This window comes from Glycine soja, chromosome 17 (genome assembly GCF_004193775.1).
Source record: "Glycine soja cultivar W05 chromosome 17, ASM419377v2, whole genome shotgun sequence".
Lineage (NCBI taxonomy): Eukaryota > Viridiplantae > Streptophyta > Magnoliopsida > Fabales > Fabaceae > Glycine > Glycine soja.
In genome coordinates, this window is record NC_041018.1 from 2,136,080 (window position 1) to 2,148,069 (window position 11,990).

Genomic DNA, 11,990 nt, shown 5'->3' on the forward strand with positions numbered 1-11,990 from the left:
ACAAGTCATTAGTAGATATAATTTTTTTAAGTAACATTTCGGATTCAAGTCTTATAAAAGGGGAAAAATATGATTATAGGAAAAAATCACATTAAAGATAATTAATCATATTTTTTGACAGAAATTAATCATTCACAAAACCAATAAATATTCGAAATCAATAACATAATAATAAAAAATAATAAAGATTTTTCAATTCCTAGCTAGTAGCAACTCCATTAGAGTATCATCAGGCCCATAACACCGGATCAGCCCAAAAACAGCGGCTCAAAAATATAATTTTTGAGTGGGCCGAATCCACCAATCAGTGTACTTTTTGACCTAAAAAATGTTGTCTACATAATCCTAACATAAAGGGGATTAAAACAACTTCGAGATCTAGGCCACCAAGGAAGATGAGATCAATAAGGCAATTGCTTCTGCACTGCTTCCGGAAGTAATATGAGAAGTAGAAAAAAAAAAAAAAAAGATCAATCATATTATATTATATTCACTATAACAGAAGAATTAATAAGTCATGAATAATTAAATAATGTTTTCATTATAAATATATTCCTAACATGTATCAAAACTATTTCAAAGGTAGATAGGGCACCTCATATTCTGAGAAGATAAAATGCCACTTCCGTAGTCGAGAATTGGGACTTGAAAGAGTGACGAAGGCAGCAATTACACATTTATCCAGCACTGAACGTTCTGCAACTTTCTATTTGCTTCCGAATAGTATGCTATATTTGGCCATTAATCGCTTACCCGTACATCATTCGTCATTTCTTCTGTGCTTCTGGGTTTTCTTTTTCATCTTTTTATGTCAATCTGATCCTATCTTGCTATCTTCAAGCTGAAGCTATGTTCTTGTTGGTAATAACCATGTACGTATAATGTACATATACGTACATCCCCGATACGGCATGGATGTCTCAACTCTCAACCTACCCCTACGCTTCAGTTTGCGTATGCAACAATGAATCCCTCTAACCTCTCTCACTCAACTATTTCGCATATCATAACTCTGTTATCATTTTCAGGAGGAAAAGAAAAAATAATATCTTTCCAAGAAACAAGAATGAGGAAATTAAACTTTGAAGGAATCGGTTTATGTTGTATATAAGTCAATTCGTTCTTGAATTATTTAATATTTTTTATTAATAATTTTATTTCAAAACTTAGTGTTGAATTAAAAGATTTAAAATTAGAAAAAATATATCATACAACTCCTAAATTATAAATCAAATGCTACTTTTTCAATCGGAATAATCGAGCCAAGAAAATAATTCAAAACAGTTTCCTAACCAAACATTAAATAATTAATTTAGTATTTTAAAAAGGAAATTTGAGGTACTTACTGAAGTATTTAATAATTTAAATAATATTAGCATTTTTGTATACTCATTAATGATTTTGAATGATTAATGTCATGGGAATAAAACGTTATATATTTTTAAGCAACTTTATAAATGTCAACTGATCGATTTTTCATGAGTTGTACCAAAATCAAAATGTTTGCCCGTAAACAGTGCATTACAATCTAAATTGCAGGATGAGATTATACATTCATGATTCCAAAGTGATGTCCATATTGAGATGTTTACATCCTTCTCCATGGACCCCACTCTAACATGGGAAATGCATCCCATGGGTACACTCGGTCACAAATCCAATTAAGTCAAAATGGGCATCCCCGAACCTCAGAAAAAGGTGGTGTAGGAAAGATGGAAGGAAAAATATATTTGAACTAGTTGGCACTTAATGAAATACTTTAAAAATATAGATACTTTTAAAAGACAAAGTGTTATAATAATTAATAATTAAAACAAAAAAGTGATAGAGAAGAAAATAGAAAAAGATATATTATTTGGATAAATAACAATAACAAGAAAACGAGCAAATAAATTTCTCTTCACTTATTTACGTGAGTATAATAAATTGTATAAAGAACTTTTTATACTAACTTATATTTACTCACAAATTAAGTATTTTTACTATATTGTTCTTCTTAACACAAAGTTATTTATAATTCTATAAAATATATTTATTTTTTAAATGTAAAACAAAAAAAAATCAAAATACAATAAACATTCCCTCAGTAGGGGGAAAATGTTTTTTTATGTGTAGCCCATAGTCTTATCTCATCCCCTTTTCATATCTTTGTTTTCTATTAATACTCATACAAACAATGGGTTTGACATTGTTTGGGTTGTACTCGATTTGGTCCGTTCATATATCTGATGACCTTTGGTTTGGATATTAAATTTTTATTTTCAAACTTGTAAACTTGATTACTCGACTCGTTGATGTAATATATTTTTTAATTATTATTCATATTTTATTTATTTATTTATAATTATTTAAAAGGTTGTGGACCTAATAGATTCAACTCGTTATTGATTGAATCTATTCAATTTGAAATTAATATGAAAGAATACACAAAACATACTCAATTCAAATTAAAGTATTTTGATCTATTAAAATAAGTCAAATTTAACTCAACTCAATTTATGTTTACCTTTAACACTTTTAAATCTAAATTCTAAATAAAGAGCCTTGAAAGGAAAGTAGCACTCCCTTTTAGGAGATTTGGGCGGCTTGGTTTGTCACTGAGGATGATCTCCTAGACTACAATTCAAACACGAGGGTGACCTATTTTCATGATGGACTTTTTCTAGTTTGCTCGTCGTCATTCCATAAAAGAAAAAGAAAGTTGGGCAAAGAGCCTATAAAAAAGCATAAATATTTTGTTTGCATAAGATCTGCATTTTACTAACCGTAACAAAGCCTTATCCTGAAGCGAGAAGTAAACTTAATGCACTAATCATTTAAAGAAAATCCAAGATATGAAGTCCAAAACTTTACAATATATGAGTAGCTTAGTAGGCGTTCAATTATATTTTTGTTTCCTGATTTTATTTTCTGTTTTTATTTTTTAAGTACAAAACTGTCACATTGTTTTCAATGTGTTTTCTGTTTTCAATGTTTTGGAGAAAAGAAGAAAAAGTTGTTTTCAGTATTTCATGTACAAATCTTTAAAAATGAAATACATTAAAGATTAAAAATAAGGTGACAGTTTTGTATTAATTAAATAATAAAAATAGAAACTGAAACAAAAGAAAAGTTACAAGTAAACTCCCCCTTAGTTTGCCACCTGATCACAACTTAATTACCTTTTCTCGGCATGAACTTATTAACATACCATATTTTATTACACACAGACTTATTTTAACATACCCCATTTTACTACACACGAATTGAATACATCGCACAATATAATGGTAGAACAACATTGAAGATGGGCACCGTGTACAATCTACGTGAACAACAAAAGTTAGAGTTACTTTCAATTTTAACCAACAAATTGCCACAACAGGCATTCCTGCAAGGAGTTGGATGTCGGATGTATCACAGAATTCTCAGTGGCGGTGCCATGTGCGGTTGGAGCTTGAAGGTTACGAGGAGTTAAATGTGGAAGGCACTGCAGAATTCTTGGTGGCAGAGCCATATGGGGTGGTGGAGACCAAGGGGCAGTGGAGGTGGGTTTCGACGTTAAGGGAGAGAATATGAACTTGAGGTTGACATCGACAGATCCAACCCAACAATCTAAGGTTGATGGCAACTACAGAGAGGTTGGAAGATAGGCTACAGCCTTGCCATTTAGAAGCAATAAAACCACTTCTTTTGATCTCAAGTGAGGACGAAATACAACATAAAATTGCTGGACGAGTCCACAAAACCATTACAAAATTAAGCAAAAAATGACCAAACAAACATAGAAGTCATGCTCACACAAAGTTCTCACACTAAATACCAAGGTACTGCTATAAAGTATAAACAAAGATGGTCTGGTAAACAAATGGAACAATATAACTATATCCCCGGTCCCCGAACACAACACTCGTTATCAGACTATCTAATATATTATGATATATCATATAATTATTATAATATAACAGTTTGCAAAAAGACAAGAGGTTGCTTTTTTTGGTCAAATAACATGTGTCAATTTCAATTAACTTCTCCACATACATTTATTGGATACGAAAATAGGAGGTAAACTAAATCAAACTTTTCTCATTAATTCAATCAACTTACATACATCAACTTCTGAAGAAATTAAATTAGTAAACTTTTAAAAATTTAAGAGCATAAGGTAATTTTAACCCATGAAAAAATATAATTCTTATTTTCTTATACTATAAATACTAGGTATGAAATTTATCCAAAACCTCCTATAGCAAATAACTTCTATAACTCCTTACAACCAACTTCATCATTTTGACTCCATATACAAGTTTTCTCTAATATCATTAATCATGTTAAAAATTCTTGCATTTGTTACTAGGGCCACAATTTTCATTTTTGAAGGCAACGGGATGTTGAAGACTTACATGGTAGCCGGGAAAGAACAACCAACAAAGCGAGCAACGCAAAGAAACAAAAATATACTAAATAGAATCAAGTTATCTCTTTCTGACACACAAGTCAGGAAGAACCATCTTTGGACAAGCATAAAAATACACATATTGGTCATTCCTTTCGAATAAACAAATGGTCAATAGAAAGTCACATTATAAAGCCCCTAATATAAGTTCCAAAAAAAAAAAAACACTAAGAGCAAAATAAAAGCACAATGAGCTGGTGCATTATTGATCATATAAAACTTCCCATATTCTAATTGCTTCGGACCATTCATTCGACTGACAAGGAATATTCTTCAACAACAATTACTATTGAAGCCAACAGAAGAAAAAAGAATAGAACATGATAGCTACAACATAAAAACAAATCAGAATTTTTTACGACACGCATTGTAAATTGTTGGCACCAACACCGAATAGGCACAGAAAAAAAGATGTGACCTCGAATTGGAAGATTGAAGCTATTAGCAAGAAACATCCACAAAAAGTTATTGCCTCTATACAGGATTAATATCTAAAACATTTAAGAGGGATGATACATGCCTTCAATGCAGTACTTCCCCAAATGATGATGCGGTAATGAATCATTCAACCTAGAAACTTATTTCTTCCACTAAACATGTAAAGGGTATAACTTAGCTATAAACGAGTCAATGTGCCCAAACTATCTATCAAATTATAAACAATTCACTAAGACAAACCATAAGTACAGCAAAATAATTACCTTGGAATTAGTCAATTAAATGATAAATTATTATATACAACATTATTTACAGCAAATGCACAATTTAAACAGGGATGCAATGCGTAATTATGGATGATTTGATCCATGAACCGGCTTAAAAGGGTACCAAATCAGCAAATTGGAACCAATCTGGCGGGAACCTTTTCCCTATCGGAATCCACAATCGACCCCGCTGCAACAATTCGAACAATCCTCTTGAACGAAAAATGCAAGCAATTCGAGAGCATAATCCACGACAGCACCTGATACACGAAATCGAACGCAGGGTCCGGAACCGAAGATGACGGTTCATCCCAATTGTTTCCACCCCCAAATCTATTGAAATTCCAACCACCACCACCGACGCCGCCGCCACCGAAGTCACCTCCACCTCCAAAAGGACCGTCTCCGCCGTCACCGAAGAGGAACCCCTCGTTCCCGGCGTCCCCGGAGTCGTCACCTGATAATCTGCGTTTGGTAAGTTGTTTTCTCCGGAGGAGCGTTCGGCGTCTTAGCCTGTAGGTAGTAGGCTTGACCGGCGGCGGCGCGACGGCGTCGTAAGTCTGAATCATGGCGGAGATCTGATCGGCGACGGAAAAGTTACAGGTGGATTGATAGGCCCGAAGGACGCCGAGGCCTTTGGCGGCGGTTACGGCGACGGTGTCGGCGACCATCATGATGGTGATCATCGTGAATTTGACGCAATTGGGTCTGGGGAGAGTAACACGGATCTGAGCAACTATTTATTTTTTCAGTTGAGATGAGAAAAGAAGAAGAAACAGAATAGAAATTGAAATGGGTTTCCTCGTGTCGTGGGATATTATGGAGGCTGCACGTAACGCTAGTGTGTCACTTTGATTTGACCACTAGATTTACATTGCCACGTGTCCTTTTTCGGAATACGCACTTGCGGTGTACCGAATTTCAAGGACGGGTTGGGCTTCTGGGCCTTTTGACATCGGCCTGTTGGGCTGACTACTACGGGGATCACCTTCTGGTTGCTTTTTCAACAAAAAATACTTGTTTCTAAAGCCCAGTTGATTTTCTGGGCTGTAAAGCCTTAGGTTGTGTCCGATAAAGGAAAAAGAAATAGAAGGAGATAAAGTAGATAGGTGAAAAAAGAAAAGAAAAAAAAAGGTGATAAATAAAATAAAAATAAAAGTTGTTTAATTGAAGAAAAATAAAGTAACATAGTAGGAAAATATTTGAAAAGTAAAAAAAATGAAAAATATATATTAAATAAAAAATGACATGTTACTTCTCAATCAATAAAGGGGATGTTTGGTTTGGTTGTTTTATGTTTTCATTTTCATTATAAATAGAAAATGGTAATGGAAATGTGTTTGGTTGAATTTTTTAAAATATTTTCAGTAAAAATATTTTTCCAAACGAACCAAAAAATGGAAACAATAAAATCCTGTTTTCAGTATTTTCAGTTGAAAACAGAAACTTCATTTTGGGTAAAATGAAAACGCGGTGGCAAGGAATATAATTTTAAACAAATCTAAAAATACATTTTCTTCCTTTCCTTCACACGCTTCTCTACACTTCTCTCCTTCTTCGACAAAAAACAAAGCGCAAAAGTTTTCTTGGATGCTTCAACATTTCCTTTTACTTCTTCAATTGTCTTCGCACAATCACTAGTGGGAGTTGTCATCATCGTACTTGTGGTAACACTCGTCGTTGCACCAAGTATTTCTTTGATTTAAGGTTTTTGAGATAGTTGAGAACATTTCTTTGATTTAGGGTTTGTGACAAATTGGGAACATTTCTTTGAATTTGAAGATTGAGTTTGTTAAGTGGAGTTTAATTATCTATTAAGGGATTTTTTTCACTGAATAAGTTTAGAAGAGAATGTTATATTGATTGATCATTTAACTTGAAATGCCCATTTTATTCTCTACTAATAAGTAACCGTGTGTATGTTAATAGGATCAACTTGTTCTGTTAACACTTTACAGATTTTGTGGCTATGAACTTGAATTATTAGTGAGAAATGATTATAATATGAACAAGTGTATGAGTGATAGAAGTGATAGGCATTACACGTATAGATGCAAATTTGATTCTAAATCTCAATGCTTTTATTCACTTATTGCTTCTCTTCATTTCTATTGTGGTTTGTCTAAGATGACATAAATATAATCATTGTTATATGCATTGTTGACATGGTGTTCTTGGCCTAAGATGGGAGGAAAAAGTGAGAAGGGTGAAGTTATGGGTGGTCGGTTGCAAACACAAAGGCTTTCATTGAAAAAATTTATGAGAGAGTGAAAAATGGACAATTAGAAGGGTCAACCTTCAAAACTACCACATGGGAAGAAATTAACAAGGACTTGTTTGAGATGATCCAAACTAATTATGGTGTGGACAAGCTAAAGTCTAAGTTTAATCGTCTGAGACAAGTGCATCGTGATTTTTCTACTTTGCTAACCCGTACCGGAGTTACTTGGGAAATGGAATCCAACAAAGTGAATGCCCCTGATGAAATATGGGACGAATTAATTAAGGTATATCTTGATCCTAAAATTATTGTTATTGTTATTGTTGTATGTTGTCATTGCTTAGTATTGACATTGTACACTTTATCTTTTATAGAAAGGAAGACATTACAAGAGTTTCAAGAAACATGGTTTTGAGTACGACTATGATATCCTCGATGACATATTCAATTTAAGCACAACAACTGAGAAACTAAGTCATGCTTCTACTCAAGAGCCACCAAATTCTGATGAGGAGAGAGCCATGGAAGATGATTTCCTTACAAAAGGGATTCATATTAATGTTTCTGATGATGAGAAGTATGATATGAAAGGGCTTAGGCACAAAAGGAAGGGAACATTTTCTTTGAGTGAACGTCGCTGTAAAGAGGGAAAAACTTCTAACAAATAGATGTTAGACAAAATTGTAATCATATGGAGTGATTCAATGAGCCAAAGGACAACAACTTCAAGAGCTAGAGAGGAGCAATATAAGGGAAAGACTTCTCAAACTTTTCAAGCTACTAGTCCAATAAGTGATCCTTATTCAACAAAAGCATGCATGGAATTCTTGGACAACATGCAAGATGTTCCCACTTTAGCTTACTTTAAGTTGATGGAGAAGTTTACAAGTGAGCATTGAAGGCAAATGTTCATAGTAATGGGTGTAGAGCGAAGGAAGCAATTGATAGAATCTCTTGTTGAGCATTGGAGGCAAATGTTTATTCAAAATGTTTATGTCATGTGTCTAAACTTGTTTAATTTTATTGTGGTGTGATGGATTACTTTATGTTTTTATAAATCATTGTGTACATTATGCTTGGTATAATGGTAGGTTATATTATCAGACAATATTTTTAATTAATGCTTTACATTATTTATATGTGCAGGTAGTATGTCTTTGAATTCATCTTATGATAGTTCAAGTAGCATAGATTCTGAATTGGATGATTATGACAATTTAATGGATTTAGTGTTAGTTATGACCATCATGGAATATGAACAGAGTTTTTATTGATAAAACTCCATGTAGGACATCTATGTTGACCGAAAAAAATGTATACCATAGAATTCTTAGTAGGTCATGAAACAAGATGTTATGAGAACTTCCGGATGAAGAAAGATATATTTATGATTTTTTGTGAAACTTTAAAGGAAATTGGTAATTTATGTGATGGTAAGAAAGTCAGCATAGAGGAAGTGGTTGCAATGTTCTTGATTATAATATGTCATAACTTGCATCATCGGGTAGTTGATGAACGGTTTCAACATTCATTGCACACGGTGAGCAAGTGGTTCCGGATTATCCTAAAAGCAGTTTGCAAGTTAGGCACTGACATAATCCATCAAAGAAACCAAACAAGTACACATCCTCATATTAGGGGCAATCCAAAATACTACCCATACTTCAAGGTATTTCTTTATTAATAATTTAGTTTATTTATATTTTTCTAGTGAAGTAAGTATCATGTTAAAATCATTATAAATGTAGGATTACATTGGTGCCATTGATGGAACGCATGTATTTGCTTGGACTTTTGCTTCTAAACAAACTGCTTTTCGTGGAAGAAAAGTGTTGGTGACACAAAATGTATTAGCTGTGTGTGATTTTGATATGCTTTTCACATTTGTTTATTCTGGTTAGGAAGGGACGACAAACAATTCAAGGGTATTTTTAGATGCTTTATCTCCCGAAAATAATTTCCCAAAGCCTAACGGAGGTATGTTTATCTTTTATTTATTTATTTATTAGTTTAACGTAATGATTGTTATAATCCAGAACATACATTCTTATTGAATAGATGAATTGTTCTTGTTGCAGATCAATTCTATTTGGTCAACTCTGAATTTCCTAACATGTCAGGCTATCTTGCCCCTTTCAGAAGAAACATATATCATTTGCATGATTTTCGTGAAGGAGGTGGACATCCACGTGGAAAAGAAGAATTATTCAATTACAAATACTCTTCATTAAGGAATGTCATTGAAAGATGTTTTGGAGTTTTGAAAGCAAGATTTCCAATTTTGAAATTGATGTCAAGTTATCCCATTAGAAGACAAAGATTAATTCCCATTGTTTGTTGCACTATACATAATTTTATAAGAATGTAAAATGGTGCGGATGACCAATTTGCTCAACAACTCGTGGATATGGATGAACAATGGTTAAGTGTAGAGCAACAAGATGTCAACGAAAATCAAGGAGCTAAAATGACACAAGTTCGACAAACCATAACAAATAAAATATGGGAAAATTGTCGTAGATCTTAAAAGAATTTATATTTAATGTTAAGCTTTTGTTAACATTCAGACTTAAGAACTTTCATTTATATTTAATGGCATGTATTATCTTATTTATTATTTAGAGTTAAATTGCAAGATGATTTTATTTCAAGTTAAATTGCAAGTTCATTTTATTAATTCTCCACTTGTTTTTTTTTTTGGCATTTATATAAAATAATATACATTAGTTATGAAAATAGTTCAAACCAAACACATTTTCGGTGTTTTTATTTCCTAAAAATAGAAAACAAGAAGTCAAACCAAACATATTTTCAGAATTCTAATCTTTTGAAAATTAAAACAGAAAATGAAAATGCAAACCAAACCCACCCTAAAAAACCGAAAATGCTCTTTTAGTGTTCATTTCCGCTTGTTTCTTCTCATCTGAGCGAGGAAAGAATTTTGTGTGGGTTCTGCAAGATTTTTAAATTATTTTGTAACATTTTACGTGCACCAAACCGATGAAGAAAGCGGAAGTTTGTACACTTCCTTGCCTTTCTCTTCATTTTTTTGTATATCTTGTGTCTTCCAAACAGAGGGTTCATTCATGGAAAGTAATTGATACTTCAGATCTCTCGAGCAAATTTATTGGATAAATAGTTTAATTCATCCTCAAAAGTGTGATACGGTTTTAAGAAAATAATGAGTCAGTTAAACTAAGAAACTTTTGCTTTATGAATCTTTCACCCGATTTTTACTCCTTTGTCAAACTGACGCTAAGAACTATAGTAAGAATACTGATAATTGTTCCTGAACACATTTTATAGACAAATGCTACTATTTATCAGGTCATGAGGATACCTACCCCATTGTTCATTTTGGTGGAAATAGCATAAATGAAAATCAGAAAAAGGAAAATAGGATGGAAATACTAGATTTTCGTTATTTATTTTAGAGGAGAAACAGGAAAATAGTAAGACATTTTTATGACTCACAAAAACACTCTATACAATACATTTTAGAGTTTCTTTTCTCTTCTTTTTTAGACGAGGTTTATAATCTATTACATTATTACTTGCAGAATTCCTTTCTATAGGTGATCAGTGGTGAGAGAGAGGGAAAAAAGAAAGGATCTAGTTAAGATAGTCTTGCAAAACATGTATCTGCAACTGTGTTGTATAAAATTCACTATTCTTTTGTAAATAAAAAATGACTATCATCAATTCAATTATGTATTGAAGTTTTTTTTTTCTTTTGGATCAGCAATTATGTATTGATGTTACTCTCTGGTTATATATTTTTAATTAATTTCAACAAAATATATCCACTATGATGCTTTATTGTATGCCGTCCCCACCAATCCAGTATCTATCCTTCCCTTTATGGTGGGCGGCAAATTATTGTCTAAATCGTTTTACAAGATTTAAGATAGTGCAATCAGGCCTCCACCCAAAGCAACCTTAGCCACGAATGTTTGGTCGGCAATTTACTAAATCCGTGGTGGTTCATAACATATAATACTACAAACGTCTACTTTTTTTCTGTTGTATATCCACAAACAGTCATACCCATAAAACTTTCAACAAATTTTAGAACAAAGAGAGAGATATAAATAGAAGAGAAAAAAAAAGTAAGATAACATAGATAATGAGATGGAAAATAGAAGAGAAAAATGAATTGTAAAAATATATTATAAGCAATTTGAGTATGATTAGAATCACTCGTAGAAATGTGCACTTATTATTGATTATTGACCCTTAATATCCTGGGGCCCTCCAAAGACAGCTGGACAAGCGATAGCCTTGTATTTGGTACATTCATTAGGAACTTATTATTAAAATATCTCAAAAGTCTCTTTTAAAGTATTCAGCCTGTTTGACTTCGTGTTTAATCAAAGATTGAAGATATTTACCGAAGAAAACAGAAAGAAAAGTTGAAGATCAATTTATTCAAAGCCAACCACTACCACAAACGAATTGCAACCACAGAAATAAGTTATTTAATTCGCTACGTAGTTGTCAATTCGCTATAATAGTAGTTGTTAAATACCGACCTCGTATGACAATAATTGCTCTTTTATTGTTCTTGTTTCAGTTAATTTTGTTACTTCATTAAATACTCTAATTGGTAATACATCTGTTTGTACGCAAA

General features: G+C 32.6%; 1 protein-coding gene across 1 annotated transcript; it reads right to left on the bottom strand.

The window, feature by feature from the left end:
• Positions 1-4,889: 4,889 nt before the first annotated feature.
• Positions 4,890-5,956, bottom strand: LOC114392297. Its single transcript, XM_028353372.1, has one exon. The coding sequence runs from the start codon at positions 5,823-5,825 to the stop codon at positions 5,268-5,270; it is 558 nt and encodes a 185-aa protein (XP_028209173.1). The 5' UTR covers positions 5,826-5,956; the 3' UTR covers positions 4,890-5,267.
• Between the last annotated feature and the right edge of the window lie 6,034 nt (positions 5,957-11,990).